Genomic DNA, 21,334 nt, shown 5'->3' with positions numbered 1-21,334 from the left:
TGAATCATCAATCCCCTTCCCCCCCAAATGAAAATTCCCCCAAGTAGAATCTCAGTGAGGGGATGTGTGACCAAACTAGCCATTGAGCTACTTCTCTCTGTGGCTTCATGTATTTGCTTTAGTAGAAATACAAACACGGCTTGTTATTGCCTTCTTCTGGAATGTTGTTTTGATCTCTAATTCCAGTGAATAGTTCTGGAATTTTCTGCTATCCAAATAGTAATCAGATCCACCTTTGCTTAGTTTTTCCAGATCAGATAAAGTCTGTCAGGCATTAAGCTGTGCCCAATGTTATGCAACAAGAATCTGTTGTACCATGTCAGCCTTACCAGGTAGACTAGATAAAATAAGCTAATTCTATTTTATTGTAAAGCCACATTAGCAGAATTTGCAAATGTAGAAGTACAATTCTCTCTCCCCACTCTTGCCTTCTCTACAGTGTGAGAAACAGGAAGGGGCCCTTCTGAGCCTCTTGCACATCCACTATCCAGCCGCAGGCTATGCTGTCTCTTTTCTGACTGTTCATGGTTGGTAAAATGAGGACCCAGATTGTTGGGGACAATATGCTGCTTAGAGAGGGCTGTAAAGCACTATGAAGCGGTATATAAGTCTAAGTGCTATTGATATCATCCTATCATTGATTTATGATCGCCAAGTTAATGTTACCTTCTGAGGCATCTCTGATAAATTTCTTTTCCTCCAATGTTGTTGCAGGATTTCTACTAGAGATTCTCTTGCCTGGCCTCCTTAATAGTGATTCAGAGTATATTTTGAAGGCTCTAGAGCTGTAAAGGTTCCAGTGTGGGATACAAGACAGAATGGCTGAAGCTGTCCATTATATTCATTTACAGAACTTCAGCAAGTCCCTTCTGGAGACACTGAATGGGCAACGTCTAGGTGGACATTTCTGTGATGTGACAGTGCACATCCAGGAGGCCACCCTGCGGGCTCACCGGTGTGTGCTGGCTGCTGGCAGCCCCTTCTTCCATGATAAACTGTTGTTGGGGTACTCAGAGATTGAGGTACCCCCTGTGGTCCCCAGCCAGGTAGTGCGTCAGCTGGTGGAATTTATGTATAGTGGTTCTCTGGTCGTAGCCCAGTCTGAAGCTCTGCAGATCCTCACTGCTGCTTCCATCTTGCAAATCAAGACTGTCATCGATGAATGCACTCAGATCATCTCTCAGAATCGTAGCCCGAAACCCCCCACTGTTGCTCCAGTGGTACCCCTCTCCCTTCCCAGAGTTCTGCCCAGCAAGCCCCAAGAACAACAATCCAAAGAGGTTATTGGCAGCCTCTCACGACCAGGCGACCTTGACACTGCCCACCTTGAACCCCCAAAGTTGCTTTGTGCCTCAGAGGTGCGTTATAAACTGCGAGATTTGCTGTCCTCCCAGCACAGAGAAGCTCGGACAGCTGCCTGTGAGGGGGCCATAAGTGATGGAGACACAGGAGGTTCCTACCTGCACTCCACTGAATCCACCCCTAGTTGCCATAGCCGCAAGCAGCGCCAGCCAGTGAGACTTCAGCTGTCTGAGACAATGCCGGTGATCATCAAAGATGAAGAAGGCAGCGGGGAAATCCCAGAAGGGTCAGAAGCAGAAAGAGAGGCCAAACTGGCCTGCTTTGCTGAATGCAGTGGGAGTGGCCCCTTTGCTGCTGACTTCAGTGACCAGGCAAAGGATTCTGGTAGTAGCAGTGGAGCTGACCGGAAGGAGAATCTCCACTTGGATTATGTCACCCCGGAAGGTCAGGATTTCTTTGGAAATCAGGATGTCTTTTCCGAGTCCTTCATCCCATCCTGGCAAGGAGAAGAAAGTGGAGAAGAGGCTACGGTTTCCACCTCTCGAGATAGAGAGAAATTCCATCCTGATTGCAATGTGGAGACTTCCAATCTGAGAAACTTAACGGGAGAATTCAAGCAAGACTTAAGTGGCTCTTCCTCTGGGTTTCCACCCCGGAGCAGTAGTGGTGGGGCTGATGGCTTGACCTTTGTCTCCTCCCTAGGCATCCAGCGGGAACTCAAGGCAGAAGTCACCAATACCAGCACAGTCACCAGTAATACCAGCATCTTCCAGTTCCATCTGCCCCAGCCTGGTGGTGTAGCCCAGACCTTCTACAGCATTCAGCAGCAACAGCAGCAGCAGCAGCAGGAGTCGGGTGCCAGCAATATGGTGCAGCTCAGCCCCAACACAATGGTCACCGGTGCTCTTCATGGTGGGGAGCAGCAGAACCAACAGCCTGGAACCTCCCGCTGCTTGGAGCCTTCCTATCAATGTAGCCACTGCCAGAAAACGTTCAGCTCTCGGAAGAATTACACCAAGCATATGTTTATCCATTCTGGTAATGAAATCAAGTTGAGGTTAATAAGCCTGGGAGATGGAGGGTCAGTGCTGGGGAAGAGCAAGGCTGGGCGTCAGAAAATATCACTATTCAGTGGTTGAACAAGCTCATTTTTTCCTACTGTATTTGGAGAGATTGATAAATGAAGGCAGATACAAGGAGCTGACACTACAGCAATGGTTCTCAACCTGGACAACTTTAAGATGTGTGGACTTCAACCCCCAGAATTCACTAGCCAGCAAACCTAAAGATATTCAGGCTGAGAAACATTGCACTAGAGAGTGGCTGGGAAGAAAGAACATTTCTTGCTGATTTCTAAGAAAAGTTGTAAGTGAATACATGCACCTAGGAAAAATATACACAAAAGTTCAAATCAGGCCACAGATTTTTAAAAAAGCAAATGCTCAAACCAATTCAGGTAAGTCTTGACTTACAACCATTCTTTTGGTGACCAAAGTTACAATGGCACTGAAAAAAGTGATTTATGACTTTTTCAGAATTACAATCATTGTAGCATCCTTGTGGTCATGTGATTCAAAATTTGTGTGCTTGGCCACTGGCATGTATTTATAATGGTTGCAGTGTCCTGGGGTCATACGATCTTCTATGACCTGACAGCCAAAGTCAGTGGGGAAGTTGGATTAATTTAATGACCCTGTTATTTACTTAACTGCATTGATTCACTTAACAATTTTGGCAAAACTCAGTTAACAACTGTCTTGCTTAGAAATTGAAATTTTGAGTTCCATTATGGTCGTAAGTCAAGGACTGTCTGTAATAATGTGCAGATGGATGAAAGTTAGGAAATAAAAATGAGAAACTGAAATTAGCCAATTCACACCTGACTCAAATCTTTCACACCTTTTTCTTATTGTTGAAATACAAATTATCACAGAAGGACAGCAGGATTGACTATTTTGTTAGTACATGTTTTAAGGGAAAAGGTTGAGTGAATGAAGGAAATGCAAGAAGCTTGATGCAAGAAGCTTGAGGGTGAGAAAATCATTTTTTTGCAATTGCTGCAATATCTTTTCCTGCCAGTCCTTTTATTTTCCTCCTCCTCTGACATCCTGCTGGAAAACCAGTACTGGGGATTTAAATACTTGGGTCTCAGGGAAGCCAAACCAACTTGATATTAGTTACTTTGTGCACAAATTCCTTAAATTGAGAGCCATCTGACATGATTTTGTGGAACAAATTAGCAATAGGGATGGGGCAAAAGGGAAATGGGTGCAGTTAAAACAAAAAGTGAATATCTCAAATAAAACCCAATGTTTGGCTAAAAACCCTTTCCTAAATTGATTTTCTCCATTACACCACTTTAGCTAAATGTAATTATTTAATTTTTAACTAACTTTAGGCAAACGTTTGGTGACTACTGTTAATGGGGTTTGTTTGATTTTAGGATAAGTCACTATGAATGGTTCAAACAATCATGGTTATAACAAGCCAAATTTTAGAATGCAAATGAATCTTATTATACAGTAGAGTGCTGCAAATACAGCATTACAATCACTGGGACATAGCTGCTTTGAGTTGGAGACAGGGATGACAATTACATCCCAGCATTCTCTGAAGACTCTTTTTTGCTTTTATAATTGCCTAATAATTAATAATTTGATCTAATAGGTGAGGAATGAGGAACCCTATCTTAGGCATGGGTGTACTTGAACCAGTCACTCTGAATGGCAACCACTTCCAAAACCCTTGCCAAGAAAACATGTTCATTTAATAGCCATTTAACAGCCAAGTTACCTGAGGACAATACAAATAGTCCTCAATGACCAGTTGTTTAATGACAACAGCCTCAGAATGGGGAAACATTTCTAGCCATTGTAAAACATCGTGCTGGCACCATCCCATTCAAATGACCACATTTTGGGTGCTTGGATGCCTTTTTGCATTTATGACTAGTTGCCATTTATGACTCACATTGGATTTGAGATCTGTTCCTGCAGTGCACCAAATGTTTTTATGCATGGGTAGATTTTCTCCCCTATGCAGGGAGGAAAAATTCTCTGACATGCTAGAAGACCACAACTATGGCAAAAACACTAGGAAATGTCATCATTCTTGTGATTGCTCTCCCTATGGGGTGGGGAGAGGGCCCAAGCCTCCCGGGTGATGTGGGAGGTCCAAACCGTCTTCCGAACACACAGTGTCTAAGAGACCCAAGTCCTCTTCTCAGCATTCCACACATGGCTGCTTAATGACCACAACTGGGAGAGCTAGGATTGAGATTGTTGAGCAAAGTGGTCATGTGGCATCTCACTTATTAACTGCTTCACTCAACATCCAAAATTCTGGCCCTCCCAGAATTGTGATAGGTATACCTATATGCAGTAATATGTGGTGTAATTGTCCTGGAGATATCTACGGTGCCTGCCTTGTTACTATATTCAATTAAAGGATCTTTGCATTGCAAAACAGACAAGGCACCTTTATAGCTATGAGGAGAACCTTCTGAGTCCCCAAGTACTGCAGTGGGTAATGCAATGTTGTCACATTCTTGGAAAGAATATATTTGTCTTTTTCTGTTTCTTTTGCACTGGGATTAAGTTAAAAAAATAGATGTGATAAACCAAACAAAGGTTTAACAGGCCTCCCTCCATAATCTGGGGATGCTTTGGGATTGTAAAAAGGGGGGGTGCCGATTGGTTTCTCCCCCCCCCCCCATTGAAGAGCAAACTTTTGTTCAGAAATGAAAATTTGGTCCTCTCAACTGGCCTGCTGTGCTGTTCCCTTTCTAGGTGAGAAGCCCCATCAGTGCAGCATTTGCTGGCGTTCCTTCTCACTGCGGGACTATCTGCTCAAGCACATGGTGACCCACACTGGTGTGCGAGCCTTCCAGTGCTCCATCTGCTGCAAGCGCTTCACCCAGAAGAGCTCCCTCAACGTGCACATGCGCACCCACCGCCCTGAACGCTTCCAGTGCTGCATCTGCAACAAATATTTCTCTCACCGTACTCTGTTGGAGCGCCACATGACAACCCACACTGCCTGGAAAGGGGGACCATCAGATGCCCCCAGGGCTCTTGTCACATCCTCCTCCCCAGCTGACTGGAAGGAGAAACCAAATGTTGCTACCACGGCTGCTCCTGCTGCAGAGGCAGGCATCATTCCTACTCCTGTGGCCTGGAAAGCAGGGGAGCCATCTGCTGAGACCACCATCAGTGGCTGGAAAACAGGAGATCCGAGCCAGGCAGAAAGTCGTCTGGTAACCTGGAAGGGAGAAGCTGCCGGGGAGAACTCCGTTACAGCCTGGAAAGGAGAGCCTACTTCGGAAACTTCCATGCAGCCTCATACTGTTTAGAACATCTGGGCCTTTTTTGCTGCTTGATCCAACCCTTGTGACTTATGGAGATAGATGGCATCAAGGCTTATTTTGACTCCTTTAATCTGGAAAAATATCTGCTGTGGTATCTTGCAAACTGGAAAGTTGCCTTACTAAAAGGCAAAATCTTTGGGGCTACCATTGTAGATTCTAGAAGGGACAGTGCCACTGCGGTAGACCATGCAGTCTGCTGTTGAAGGACACAGATGGAGAGTGTGTCCAAGACCTGTCTCTAGTCTGCCTGTAGTGCGATAGTATAGCATATGCTTTGCATGGCGGGAGTCAAAATAAGTTGAATCCCTGATCTTATTAGTTAAAAATGATATGTCACTAGGACTGGGAATGCCTTTTGACTGGAATCCAAAACAGGATTTTCCAGAAAGAGTGAATCACATTAATCTTGTTGGACCAATAGGCTGACCTACACTAAGGCAATGTAATAGCTTAATGTTGGGAAATGGTTGCTAAATCTTTACATATATGACAATAAATCACTAAACTAACAGGTGCTGGAGTGGGATATATTTTCCCAAGAACTTCTGGCTACATACGGGACACGAACATTTGGCTTGTTCCAACAGGGCAGCTCATAGATAAGGCTGTAACAACAAATAAGAAGCACAATATTGTGGGGTCCTTGGTACTCTCTGAGCTTGGTTGTTTTCTTGCAGATGGGCAAGAAAACACTTCAATTCTGAGTTATAGTCTGTTCTGTTGAAAGCACAATATTTTCTATTTGCAGCTAATGTATTACTGGCTTATATTTTTAAGCCAGCTTGGTTTTATTTTGTTAAGAAAATTACCAACACCTTTCCATTCTGCTTTTTTTTCTGTCTAGGAATAAAGCAGTGTGTGAATCTCTCTAAATTTTAGAGTACTAAGGCCGTGATAAATTTGCTGTAGATGGACTCTTTAAAATAGTGACTGGTTGAGCCCACATGCTGGTAGTTCTTGACTTACAATCATTCATATAGTGATTATTAAAGTTACAATGGCACTGAAAAAAGGTGACTTATGATCTTTTTTCACACGACTATTGTAGCGTTCCCATTTGAACATTTGGTTACTGGCATCTATGACATTCAGTGATTTACCCGATCGCCTTCTGCTACCTACTGACAGTCAAATGAGGAAGCCAAATTCACTTGCTGTATTACTAACTTAACAGCTGCAGTGATTCACTTAACAATTGTGGCAAGAGAGGTTATAAAACAGGCCAACTGTTTTAACAACTGTCTTGCTTAGCAACAGAAATTTTGGGCTCAATTGTGGTAAGTCGAGGATTACCTCTACAGCATAGAAAAGCATAAAAAAAAATATTTCCACTTAATGGGATATCAAAGAGCAGAGGTTGGGAAATCTGCACCTGAGATCCTGGAAGGCAGTGATAATATATGATATTTGGACTACATCATGTATAAGTTAAACTACAGATCTCAGTGGCTCATGTTGCTGGCAATACTGTAACACTGGGCAGATCACAAATGTCTTGTATGTTAATCGACATTAAGTAGTGTTTTATGTTTGCACATCTGTGGAATCAAAACTCGCTTACTTGACAGGAGAGTCAGAAAGCTTCTTTCTATCTAGGGAATCAGTCCTACCATGGAGATGGAAAAATGTAACCTGTTTTTTTTTTTTTCAAATGAACAGTGATTGGGTTCTGCCAATCATACCACCTTGCTGTTTGTTGTTCTTTGGTTCATCACAGGGAAAGGTTGGTGGTTTTTTTTAAATTTCAGATTCAGTGCTAGTTATCAAAACAATGGATTGCGCAGGCAGAGAAGAATGTGCCCTGGCCTCATACTCAACAAATGGAAGAATCTTGATTATGTTTAAGTAATTATAATAGTGTAATAAAACAAACACATTGACTATCTGCTGCATTACCAGAAGTTTTATGTCAGGAAGTATGTCATTAATAAAAAGTTACTGGAACATAAAAGTATTTTGCAGACCATCCATCCCCTACATTGCAATCTAGGATCCTTCAACCACCAGCCAAATCCATTAAAATATCCTGGTTCATACATCCCATTAGCCTTGATTGCTATATTCCTACTTTGTTACCAAGCAGTCTTATAGGGAAGCAACATATATAGGGGTTTTTTTTAACCAGTTTCTGATGCATTTGCTTATAGCTGCTTGGGCTTTGCAATTCTGGTTTTTGGCTTGGGCGTGGCCCATAGACAAACTCATGAAAGTATAAATAAGCTACATGGTTTCATTTCATATATTGTACAGAGCTGTCTCATTGCCAAGAGTCTGTTGAGATCTGGATGGAGAACAAAGGCTTCACCTCCACCCTGGTAAGATTCAGTGGCTTTCAGTATATTTAGTTCTGGATGAAGGAGCACTATAAGCTACATTTTAGTTACCAGTTTGCTTCCGGGTTCAATTCATGGTGCTGATAATGTTCAGAATGCTCTTAGCTGGCATGGGCGCCTAGTTACTTAAGCAATTGCCTCTCTCCAGTTATATTTACCCATCCCATCAGGTCCTTTAGGAAGAGCATGTGGGGCTCCTATTCACATAGGAATGCCAGCATGCCTCAATTCATGTAATCACATCTCAGCAATGCACAACGTTTTTGCTTTGAAAGCTGTGCTAATTATAAAGAGGAGGAACCACAATGGCAACTGTGCAAAGTCTTGAATGCCAGCTGCCTCTGGAGTCTCCAGGGATGCACCTGATTTGTCTGATGCTGTCAGCAGAAAGTGTTAACTTTTTAACAGCATTAACTTTTTAACAGCATCCAAGTTTAGTTAATTAGTCAACTGATACTTAGGTGGGAGGGGAAGCATGTACAAAAAGTCTTTCCTTGGAGCTTATTTACACTCCAAACAGAGAAATATCTGGAGACGTCTTTTTAATTAATCTCCAAGCAAGTGGTGACAATTAGAGCTCACCATCCTCAATTCTCTGTATGATCATTTCCCTTTTGGGAACATCCTTAGGGAGGCTGGTAGGAAGAAAAAAAGGCCATGAATTGTTGGCAGTAAAACTGCAACCTAACCATCACCATGTGTGGTTTTGCAGGACATAGCATTGGGACAAGCAACAACAAGCAATTTGCAAAAGGATAACAGAATTTGGAAATAGAAGAAGCCCCTCCAGGCTGTGTTCATGTGATGTAGTTATCCATACTTGACTATTTCATAGCCCAATTCTGCATAACAACTTGGTTGGCCTGACACACTAACCTAGAATATGGCTGCTGATTTGTGGTTTAGCACATTCTCTGAACACAACCATGGGAAATAAAAGTCAAAGATAATACAGTACTTAACCAGCTGGTATTATATGCTATTTCTTTCCTGTAGTGTTGCAAAGTCATAGAAACTATAATAGCAGAGTTTGCATATTGCATTAAACCATACAATATTTGCTTAACCATTGAATAAGTACAATTGGCTGGATTCATATAACATGCTAAGCAAACTACAATGGGTTCCCATAATGCACTAGGTTGAAACAAACTAGCATAGTATGCAAACATGGTCAATAGGTGTCCCATTTTAATTTTATACTGATGAAAATGCAAAGTGGCTAATGAAGTCTGGGAACACAGTATATGAAGAAGTTTATGCCTTTTCACAGAGGAAAAATTATTCCACGTTCTCTAAGGTAGGTTTGTACAATAAAGTCACCAACACAACTATGCAGGTGGAGGCTGACTTTAAAAAACAAAAACAAACAAACTTGGGAAATAATTGAACTTCCTTTCACATATATGCTGGTGATCCTGATCTGGACCAGACCGCATATACTTATATTACATTTTTTTAAAAAAAATTGAAGACAAAAGTTCTAGGATCCTTTTAAAACACACAGCCTTCTCAGAAATGTTCCTAGAGGAAAGCAAGCCAGATTGTGCCCTGGTAGAACATGGGGCAAGCATTGGAAATGCAAAATCAATTAGATCACTTAGTCCAGAAAGCCACACATACTGAAAAGGTGCAAAGGGTACCCTGTAAGATTTTGTTAGGTGTCAATGAACTAACATAGTGACAATTGCCCTGTTTTCAGAGTTTTATGGGATCAGTTAAATGGCCCCAATTATCTGTCTATAGTTAACCAAATGGTTCTGGCAAATAAGATTGGAGATGAGCTCTACACAGAAGAAAGCCTGTCAAACATTTCAAGCACTGTTTCAATTTATAAAAATCTCTTGCTTGTCACAGCACTCCTGTAACCTAGAGCAGTGGTGGCGAACCTATGGCACGGGTGCCAGAGGCGGCACTCAGAGCCCTCTCTGTGGGCACACGCGCCGTCGCCCCAGTCCTAGGCCTTCAGCTGTGTTTTATAAAACCTTTTTGCTTTAGGCCTCCACCACCGGGTGCAAAAAAAAAAAAAAAGGTTCAATCAATCAGTTAATTTCAACTTCTCGCAGGAAAAACAAAACTTGCAAAGTTGGATTGATTGAACTTTTTAGTCCCACCCAATGGGCACGCCGCAGCCACGCCCACCCAATGGGCACACCCAGCCAATGGGCCACACCCACCCGGCACCCGACCATGCATAAGTGGTTTTGGGTTGCAGTTTGGGCACTCGGTCTCTAAAAGGTTCGCCATCACTGACCTAGAGAATAATGGATAAAATCCTACCAGGCAGAAAAAAAATATGAAGCCTATCTGGACTATGATGCAGTTTACTTTGGCAATATATCAAATCAAATTAAATTAGAGGAGGAGGTACCAGCATTCAAACAGGTATAACCTTCAACACTATAACCTTCAAGAAACTAAGGTTGCTCCTATGATTTCCCAAGTATTCTCACCTATCTATACTTCATTGTTCCACAAAAGCAAAATCTCTCAATATTTAACTCAAAAAGTAAACCTAACAAAGTTTCTTGGATTCCTGAATGCCAAAACAGCTTTCAAGAATTGGAAAGTTTTTTTGTTAAAGGAGGCAAACTTTAATCTTGTATTTGTTTTAAATGTTGCTGCACTTGATATGAAATTGAGGGTAGTCCTAAATGAACAATTTGAAAGTGGGGAGCATTCAATTATTTATCTTTTAAAATCCCTTTTTCCTAGCACCAGAGAAAGGAAACTTAAGCCCAAAAGTGAATAATGCGAAGTCTCAAGGTTTAGCTTTGGGACAGTGAATTTTCTGAAGTCATAGACAACTAGCCATCAGTTTGACTAGAAAAGATGAGAAACACTAGTATGAGGGCTTCCGGTTTGTCGCGCGGTCGCCATGGATGGCTGGGAGACTTGCTCTCTCTCCCCTGTTCAATTTTGCATTGCTGGGGGGCCCTGAAAAGGGCTGAAAGTCACCCCGAAGAGGCGATCAGCAAGGAGGGGCTTTCGCTGGATCGTGGGAGAGCAGCAACTCTCCTGTTAGAGCTAGCGATCCCTCCAAACCGGTAGACAAAGGACCGGCCATAGAAATATGGCTTGTCCCTAGGCTGCTAACAGCCAAAGTTGCATTTACCATCTGGCAACTCTAAAGCAGCGTGGAAGAGACTGGGTGAGATCTACCTCTCTTACATCCTAATTACTTAATTACCTGCATAAGCTGCTAAAGTACTTTCCCCCCTGTGGTGAGGGAAGGGGGATTTTAGCCCTTCCTCCAGAAACAGCGGGAGTTTAAAACATTGGAAAAATACTGGGATCCTAATTAGAATTCTATTTCCTAAAATTGGTGGATTATAAAATTTGTAACTTTCTACTCTATTTTTTTTCTCTAATTATTATTGAAAATTTGCGGTTTTTTTCTTTAAAATAGAGGGGGGAAAACTGTAAAGATCCAACTAACTCTGAGATGACACCAGGTGGCTAAATTTGAGACTGTAACCTGCTATTCTTTAAGAGAGACTTGTTGACAGCTTTGAAAATAGATAAGATATAAAGCAACTTTGAAGCACCAGCTGCAAGAAACTCAGCTCCTCACCTGGTGGACTTTCTGACTGTAAGTTTTTTTAGTTTAATATACTACAATGGAAGAAGAAAAGGAATGGATTTCTCCTACAGAGGAAGAACAGAGATGAAAGAGAAGACAAATACTTTGGGACAACTGCATCGAACTGCTAAATCAGCTAATCCTCTTAAGAAAACATCAACTGGACACTCTTATCAACATCAAACAAAAGCCACAACAATACAAGGAGATATTTTTGATGATTTAAAAGCAAAGATACGAAAGATGACTTGGCAAAGAAAAAAAGCTAGAATAAGACTGAAAAGGATTGGGGTTTTGATTTACACATGAGATCTAAATAGAATATATCCAAATGGATAGAATATGTATTTTGAACATAAGATATTGTAACGATTTAAGATAAAGAAAAGTTTGGTTATATAAAATTTAGAAGTATAAATATTGAAATAAGACTATTATATTGTTTTATTAGTTTGTTAAGCTAGATGATAGAATTTATATATAAAGTGTGTATTTTAAACATTAGATTGTATGAGGAATTGTGATAAAGGAATTGTTCTTAATTAAAAATTTGGGAAAAATATTAAACGTTAAATTAAAATATTAAGGGGAAATTAATTATCAGGTCACTGATTGGCTAAAAGTTTGAATGTTTAAAAATAACTAAAATTTGAATTTAAGATATTATTATGAGTTGAGATAAAGGTTAAGTAAAACTTAGAAGTATAAATACTAATAATTAAATTTGTATATTGGTTTGTGGTACAAATGCTGACGGTTTTTTTTCTTTTTTGGGGAAGGAAGGAAATAGAAAGAAGAAGAAAAATTATTAGCCCCAAATATGAGATATGAGACTTAGAAATTGGGGTCATTTAAAATTTGGAAATGATAAAGATTAAACGTTAAATTTAAATATCAATGGGAAATTAAAGTTAAGAAAAACTAATTAGGTTATTGTTTAAAAGATGGAATGCCAAATCAATTAAGATATGTATAGACTGAAGATTATTGATGAATGCTAGAAAGGTATTTTTTGTTTGATTGACAGAATAAGAACTGTGTTGGTCCGAATATGAGACAGTAGATATTATGGGGAAAAGAGAGGGAATTAGTTGTTGTAATACTTTTGAGATTTGTACTGATGATATTCAAATGTAATGGAATTACTGTGCTCAGCCGCCATGCTATTTTTCAAATATGTAAATGTAATATTGGAAAATTAATAAAAAAACTTGGGGGAAAAAAAGAGAAACACTAATGTGGGAAGATTTTCTCTGGTTTGGGTCTCCAGCTGGGAAGCAGACCTTCGGCTCAGGCAGAAGAAATGACACGGAACGAAACAAGCTGCCAGAAAGTAGGTTTATTTACAGAAACCAGACACCATGCGATACAGCGGAGGTTTCCGGACTAGCTAGTGACTTTCCAAGGTGAGGGGGTCCTGTTCTTATACCCCTCAAGTTATTGAGATTATGATTTGACTTTTGAAAGGATTTTTTGTTAATTTAATTTCTTCTAGTTTGTATCTGTTTTGACCGGTAGCGATTAATACTGTCTTCAGGATGTATTCCTTGGTTCATGTAAATATGTTCCTATATGGTTCGTGTCTGTTTTTGTTAGTGTTGCAAAAGTTCTATTGATATTGATGGATCTAATTGTTTCCCTGAGACACGTGTCTGCTGTTTTCCCCATCTCCAGAATGTTTCCTTGTGTTTTGCCAGTTTGCCCAGAATGGCTCAGGGAAGGGGGAGTGGAAATGAGAGACAGGGAAAAAAACTTTTCTCTTTGGTCTTTTTAAATTCAGTTTGACTTGTCCTTTAAATGGTTCTTTTCCTGAGGTGTACCCCCTCCTTCCTGGGTTCATCTACATTCGAGATGGCAGTTGTAAGGGTCTGAGTTTCCTTTGTGATATTTAATTATAAGATTTCTTTTCTTTTAAAGGAAATTGCTCACTTGTTTTGGGGTTTGGGCTAATTCTAAAGTGTTCTCTCTTGGCACCAATGATTAGTCATCTCTCAATTCCCCCCTTTTGGGCAAAGGAGAGGAATGGGGTGTCATTTCTCTCCCTTCTGCCCAACCATGTTCATTGTCGCTATAAATTTGGTAATCATGGTCAATTCTATTCATCATTATGGAAACATGCTTTTCTTTGTTTTGTTTAGGAATTAATGAACAACATGTTCTTTGAAAATTCAGACAGGGCTGTATGATCTGAACAAGACAACATAGGAGAATGCCTGCAATAGTAACTGTGATTGCACCCAAAATAAGAATTTTTAGCCAGTGTAAATTTGGTAACCAATCGAAAAGTCCTGACAAGAAGTCAAAGGGTGAATTTTCATATCCAATTTTATGTGTAAGTTCCTTTAGGCATTGGATATCATCCTCTATCAGTTGTGATTGGTCGCTTAAATTGAAGGAACAGAGTCCTCTGAATTCTTCACACTCATGATTATTTCTTAACAACAAATAATCAATGGCTGCTCGATTTTCAAGGGTCGCTTTTCACACCTGTTTTAATTCCTGATTCAAGGCGTCCAATGCTTGGGAAGTCTAATGCACAAGCTAGGCTGTTTAAGGCTCTGGCATTATGGGTTGCCAGGGCGGGTACCCCAACCAAAGAGATGGCCAATGATGTGTATTCTGCTTTTGTTAAAAGCCAGGTTTTTGGGTCACAATCAGGGGTCAGCTCTTGCAGGTCTCTCCTTTGTTGTTTATGAAGAGAAGGCATTATCATAGTTAGTCTCCCTAAGGTGCATGGCCCCCTGTTGCGTTAGCTGGGAGATAGGAGTATGCCCTCGATCCACATAGAAGGAACCATCCTAAAGGGAATTTTATGTAACTGTATGTGAACAGAATGGTTTCAGTGTGATTACAACTGAGTTCCCTATTGCTGAGATCTTCGCATTTGGGAACTCCATTTTCCTTATAGCCACTTACTTTAAAGCAGTAAGCAGCCTGTGTCACCTTGGCGATTTTCAGGGTGTAACATGTTCTGGTCCTTAGATGTCGTAGTGTTTCCCCATTCAAAAATAGTGTTATATGAGGTTTCTATGTTGAAATTCCTTAGCTTAGTATAATTAAGTATAGCTTGTGGTCCTGAAGCTACACCTATAAGGCAGGTGATGAGGATATCCTTTACAGATGTTCCTTCTGCTAAACAGAAGTTAGTAGCATTTAGAATTTCCCGTGCTAAATATTCCCAGACATTTCTTTTTTCTGACAGGAGGTTTACCTCCAAGAGTTCTGATACAATGTTTATACATAGTAATATGAAGCAAACTTTAACGATCCCCATTCCCATCCCTCCCATAGTCTTCCCTCCCCTCTTCTTTTACTTCAAAAAGAGTTCTCAATGTCCACTCGCTCGTCTCTGGATCTTTTCTGAGCTTGATGGGTGGCACCTCTTGAACTGGAACTGGATCCTTGCTGTGGTCCAATACAGCCGGCTTTACATGGGTCGAGTGAATCCAGACATCCTTTTCAGCAACCTTAATGGCGGTTTGCATTGTTAATAGGACTTGGAAGGGTCTGTTCCACTTGGGCTGTAGTGGGGTTGTCCTAGCAAACTATTTGATCCACACCCAGTCTCCTGGCATGGATGTATGAAGGGTTTTCTCCAGGGGCAGAGTTTGTGTCAGTGTACTCTGCTTTCACAGGGTTCGCAATCTTTGGTGAAGGGCTGAAAGATAAGCAGAAAGAACCATATCCCCCCTTTCTAGGTTAAGGGAGTGAGGGTCTAATTCTTTTAATGTGTCAGGTGGGCAACCGAAAGTAGTTCAAATTGTGAAAGACCCATATCTCGTCGAGGTCTGGTTCTTAAGTAAAATAAGGCAATAGGTAGGGCTTGTGGCCATGTTAAACGTGTCTCCTGGCATAGTTTTCCAAGGAGAGTTTTTATTTCCCTGTTTGCCCTTTCAGTACCCCCAGAACTAGTTGGAGAAAAAGGGGTGTGTAGATTTTGGGCAATGCCCAGCACCTGATATATGTAGGTAAGAATTTGCGCCACAAAATGTTTTCTTCTATCTGAATCTATGTGGCTGGGTACCCCGAATCATGGCACTACATCTTTTAACAAGTGTCTGGCTGTTTCTAAGGCTGTGGCATGGTGACAGGGAAAAGCCTCGATCCAGTGGGTTAATTGGTCCCTGCACACCAGAACATACTGAAAACCATTTGCTCTGGGCAGTTGTATGTAATCCATTTGTAATTTTTCAAATGGACGCTGTGCCCAAGGTCTATCCCCAATGTGAGCGGTTTTTCTGGAGGTGGCATTATTAGCTTGGCAAGTTTTGCAAGTTCCTGCTACTCGTGTGGCTTCCTGATATGCTCCAGGTGCATACCAGACTCCTCTTATTGCATCTACCATTGCCTGTGTTCTGCAATAGCCTTTGGCATGAAGCCGCTGGCAGATAAGTCGTAGGAGGCGAAAAGGGGCTATGGGTCTCCCATCAGGGACTCTCCAAAAGCCTTCCTTAAATTCTGCCTCAAATTTTCTTTTCCAGTGTTCTTCCTCCCCCTTTTCCAATAAATATTTGTATGGGATTTCTGTGTGTATTCTTAGAGCAGGGGCTATTGGTTTTAGATAGTGATTATCTAGGATGAAACTCAAAGTATATAGTGTTTTCCCAGTCCAGCTTGAGCCCTGATGATTTCTTGGACATATCCATGGCCAGTTTCCCCCAAAAATAGTATGGGATCTCAGAGAAAGAAATGGTTGACTGAACATAGCTCTCCAAAAAGGAGAACTGATGACCAGAGCAAAACTGAAGATCTGATGGGTAGACCAACTCTCTGAATCTCTCTCGATAAAGGTGAGGACTTAAGATCCCCCACAGATCCTCCAGTAGCTGCTTTTTGCAAGGAGACTACAAGACAACTGTAGATTTTGAGCACTGGGAGACAATAGGCATCTTTCCTCAAACCCTTTAAAAGGATACTAAGGTTGCATATTTCCTTTTCTAATCGCATTTGAAAATTGCTTGTAAATTACCCTTCAGCTTTTAAAAACCTGTAGGTCAATTAAATCTGAAAAAACTGGATGACTGCAATGGAATTCATGGATAATCTTGAAGAAAGAAACAAAGAGATGCCCGAATGGGACAACTGGTCATTGCTACATTGCTGTAGCTACTACATCTCAGCTCCCTCCACCCCAGTTGACCCTATGTGGGCCCCACGTACTCTGGTCCACCGCCATGGGCTTCACAACCCAGATATTCCTCCACCACTGGTCCTTTTCAACTTCTCTATCTCTCTCTCTCTCTCTCTCTCTCTCTCTCTCTCTCTCTCTCTGTGGCAGGCTCTCAATTTTTTTCTCTTCTGTCTCTTTCTCCCCCCTCCCCAAACCAGGTCTGAAGCTCTTGCACTCTCCGCCATTAACTGCAGAAGGCCCTAGTGTGGCCCCACCATCACCACCACTTGCACATCAATCACACCTTTGGTGACCATGTGCTGCACCTCACAATCATCGCCCACAATGTTCCCCCTCCAACAGAGGAACCACTACCTGAAAGAGGAGCTGGGGTGGGGTGAGGGAGGTGTCACCTTCCCACCCGCCAACAGCATAGCTGGAAAACTGTAGCAGGCACATTCTTCCCCTCCTCTTCCTCTTCCTCCTTGGCTCCAGCCTCTGTCCCTCCTGCCTTGCCGTGTCCAGCAATGGCAGAGAGAGCCAGGCAAAAGGAAGTGAGGCGCTGGCGAGGATCTACAAGCTGGTATATCTTCTTCTGCTCATCTTGGGACCACCTCTGCCTGCTGAGGACAGTGTTCTTGGAGCCGCAGAGTGGGCAGTTCCTTGGTTCAAATCTCTCTGTTAAAATATAACAAATAAGCAACATATTTTATTAGTCTACTAGGTCAAAACCATGAAAGCTATGATGGTGCTTTATGGATTTGTTTATTGAAAAAAATATGGGATTTGGGAAGAAAAGATAGTTTGTTATATTTTAAGAAAAGGTGATAAGTTACTAAAATTGTTTATAATTGTTGGGACGAAGGTTGGAAATCACTTATTTATATATTTCTCTTTTTTTCTTTATTATGTTCTTATTTTTCTTTCTATTTTTTATGCCTATTCTATTTTTTCCCTTTTGCATCTTTTACTCCTTTCTATTTTGCTATCTTTTTTTAGTTTGCATCAGTTTTTACTGTTGTAATTATCTTTATTAAAATTACGGGGGGGGGAAGGGAAATTGTATGAAAGTGTTTGTCACTGCCTCCTTAAACAATAGTTTTCAATTTTCCAGTTTAGGCTACAATTCTTGGATGTCTTGATAATGTCCCGCCCAAATATTACAATCAGGTTTGAACCTGTTTAACATTTTGAGATCAGCTAAGCATTGCCAAAAGATACTAGAGACAGTTTTAAACTGATATTTGATACCTGAAAGCTCCACTGAATTCGGTGGGAGTTTTGAGTAGAAATGTATATAGGATCATGCCACCAAAACCAGAAAATAAACCCTGCAACTATACCTTACTTCTTATGTCCATCTGAAATGTCCCAATTAATTGGATAGCAAATCATTTGCAATCAAAAGAAGTGTGTGGTGGTGATGGTGAGGCTACATATGGCAGATACTGACTTTACAATCTTCGTTTGCTCTTCCTAAAATGGCTCTTGCTTAAAACGTTTATGTGTAATCCTAAAGCTAAGGAGATACACAATATTTCTATGCACATAGAAGCAGCACTAATCATCTGTAAAGACACTAAAGATGAAAACAGGTATGGAAAAATAAGGAGAGTCCATGGACCAGGGGTTGGGGACCCCTGCTTTAACTTACTAATCAAACATGACCACAGAGGGCCAGCTGTTAGAATCTTGAATGGTTGCTAGGTGATTAGTCATAAATTGAGGATTACTGAACTAACAGCAAGGATATGAACAATATTGTTATTTTGCTGCCCTCTGCTGGTCATTTGTATTTTGCAGAATAGATGTAGAAGTCCTAATTTTTGCTGTAGTTTAACAAATTAATGGAGGATTTGTCAATGAATATTACATAGGTAAATGCATCTTTGATGTTCACAGGGGGTAAGGCAGTGCATATACTTGTTGCTGTGATTGTAGGAGCAGATAAAAGTTTTCTACTTAAGGAGCTTTCAGGAAGCATCTGCTCGTTTCGTCTTTGTGTTCCGGATCTGATAAATGTTTAGCTTTTCCATTACTCTTGCATGCTCAGGCACATTATCCTACTTAATCCAACTGATTAGTTCAATCTTGCTATTATTTTCTGAAATTGAGAGAGGCAATCTTTAAAATGGCAGGAGCTGCAGTAAACATTTTGGGTAGACTATTGAAGGTAAGATGAAGATGTAAACAGAAAAGGGTTGTTAAGCATATGGGAAGGATGGTTGTTTTCTCATTATTTTCCTCTTTGTAGTGATCTTTCTTAAAGCATTGTTTAGCCTTTAGGAATTATAATTTTTACCAGAATAACTAGAGAAATGCCAGAATTGCCAGAACAAAGGAAATACTGGGATTTGGAGATGACAAATAATCCTGGAGTCATAGTGTAGGATGACAGCATCCCCCCCCCCCCAGAGAAGGAAATATTGAAAAGGCAGAATATTATATTTCCCCAAATGATCTTAAAAGGCAGAAAAGCAGGCCCAGATTTTTCTTAATAGCTCCAGACAGAGGCCAGCTCTGTAGAAATACAGATTTGATAATTCCATTCAGAAAAACTCAGGTCCCATTCATGAGCAAATACTAGCAGGCAGAAGCCCATTCAATACAAAATATTTTGAAATCCCTTGCAGCAAAACTGATAACTAACAATAGCAGAGTGATAGGATTAGAACCAGCAACCCCTCTCCCAAAAATCCAAAACAGGACATAGTCATCAGCCCCAGCCCCAGGGAACAGGCCATGATCTTTAGGACATAATAGGATTAAGCCAACAATAGAATATCAAAAGGGCACACTAAACCTCAGGTCAAAGTTCATGCCACAGGAACAGGCTCAAACAGAACAACTCCAAATACAAAAGCTCAAGAAGGTATAAAAACCCACCACTTCAGCTCCATGTGATCAGCCACCCCAGAAACATGCTGCTGTCACTGAAGTTTCTGGCAACTAAATAAACAAGAATCTTCTTTTTAAAGCAGTCTCCATTTTGTTTATTCCCGGCTTGGACTGGATCTGATTAAGATTTTTCTTTCAATAATAGTTTTACTTATTGTTGCTAAATGACAGCCCAAAACTAGCACCTGTAGATCATTCTTCCTCATATCAGAGCAGGCTTGGTGTGTTTTCTGATATTTGGTAACATATGAGGCCCATGGCAAGAAGGATCTCATATAGTAGGATGGAGAAAGAATAGAGACCCTATACAGGGTCTATTCTTCTGTGGGCCCCTCCGCACTTAAGTATTTCTTGATTAAATTGATTTCTCAGTGAAGGACCAACAAGCTTTAGTTTTGACCATTGTTTGTCAAACTTGGCAATTTTAAGGTGAGTGGACTTCAACACCCAGAATTCCTCTGCTAGTAAGCTGGCTGAGGTATTCTGGGAGTTGAAGTCCACAAATTTTAAAGTTACTAAATTTGAAAAGCACTGGTCTTGACTGTTTTCTTCTTCCAAATGCTGTTTGTGCGTACACTCCAATTTACAGTGCCCTCCAGTGGTTAAATTACATATTTTGCAATTTCTCACACTTTCCCAATCCTATTGTGTTAACTATATTTACAAATGTAGTAAGCTAACGTAATATTCTCCAGGTAGAGGTCCTCCTTTTAGTTCTGCTGAGAGGCAGGGCTGGTGGCTAGGATCACAGATGGTTTTTGCCACCCATTTAGCACCACATTTAGTAATGTGACTATTATGCTGAGATGGTTTTGCCTGCAGTTCTTTGACCCACCAGTCAAAGCTAATCTCTAAAAACTTTCCTCCTGATGTTTAAATATAATAGAATAAAATAGAGATGGAAGGGACCTTGGAGATCTTCTAGTCCAGCTCCCTACTCAAGCAGGAAACCTACACCATTTCAGACAAGTGATTGTCTAGTTTGTTAAAAACCTCCAGTGATGGAGCACCCACAATTTCTGAACGCAAGCTGTTCCACTGGTTAATTGTCCTCACTATTAGGTTTCTCCTTCATTCCAGGTTGCTTCTCTTTGGTCAGTTTCCAACCATTGTTTCTTGTCCTGAAATCTGGTGCTTTGGAGAATAGTTTGATGCCCTCTTCTTTGTGGCAGTTCCTCAAATACTGGAACACTGCTATCATGTCACCCGTTTCTTCTTTTCTTTAGACTAGCCAAACCCAAGTCCTGCAACCGTTCTTCATGTTTTAGTTTCCAGGCCTTTGACAATTTAGTTGCTGTCTCTGAACTTTTTCCAAAGTCTCAACATCTTTTTTGCAGTATGGTGACCAGAATTGGTTGCAGTATTCCAGGTGTGGTCTTACTAGGGTTTTATAAAGCGGTACTAATACTTTGCGTGATCTTGATTCTAGCCTGTTTATACAGCCCAGGATTGTATTAGCTTTTTTGGCTGCTGCTGCACACTGCTGACTCATAGTCAAGTGATTGTCCACTAGGACTCCAAGATCTTTCTCACAGTTACTGTTTTTGAGCCAGGTCTCACCTAATCTTTGATTTTTCCTGCCTAAATGTAAAACTTCGTTTTTCTCATTGAAATTCATTTTTTTTGGATAGGGCCCATTGTTCAAGTTTGTCACGATATTTTTGGATCCTGAGCTTGTCTTCTGGGGTGTTGGCTATTCCTGCCAGTTTAGTGTCATCTGCAAATTTGATGAGTTTCCCATC

At 40.9% G+C, this 21,334-nt stretch overlaps 1 protein-coding gene across 1 annotated transcript; it reads left to right on the top strand.

Annotated features, from left to right (window-relative positions):
* Positions 1-730: 730 nt before the first annotated feature.
* Positions 731-6,624, top strand: ZBTB45 (zinc finger and BTB domain containing 45). Its single transcript, XM_015810205.1, has 2 exons — positions 731-2,340; positions 5,091-6,624. Exons 1-2 carry the CDS (start codon positions 819-821, stop codon positions 5,651-5,653), a joined length of 2,085 nt encoding a protein of 694 aa, XP_015665691.1. The 5' UTR covers positions 731-818; the 3' UTR covers positions 5,654-6,624.
* The last annotated feature ends 14,710 nt before the right edge of the window (positions 6,625-21,334 follow it).

Source organism: Protobothrops mucrosquamatus, unplaced genomic scaffold (assembly GCF_001527695.2).
Source record: "Protobothrops mucrosquamatus isolate PMUCROS unplaced genomic scaffold, P.Mucros_1.0 scaffold7, whole genome shotgun sequence".
Classification (NCBI taxonomy): Eukaryota; Metazoa; Chordata; class Lepidosauria; order Squamata; family Viperidae; genus Protobothrops; species Protobothrops mucrosquamatus.
This window is presented reverse-complemented; position numbering and strand designations above follow the sequence as displayed.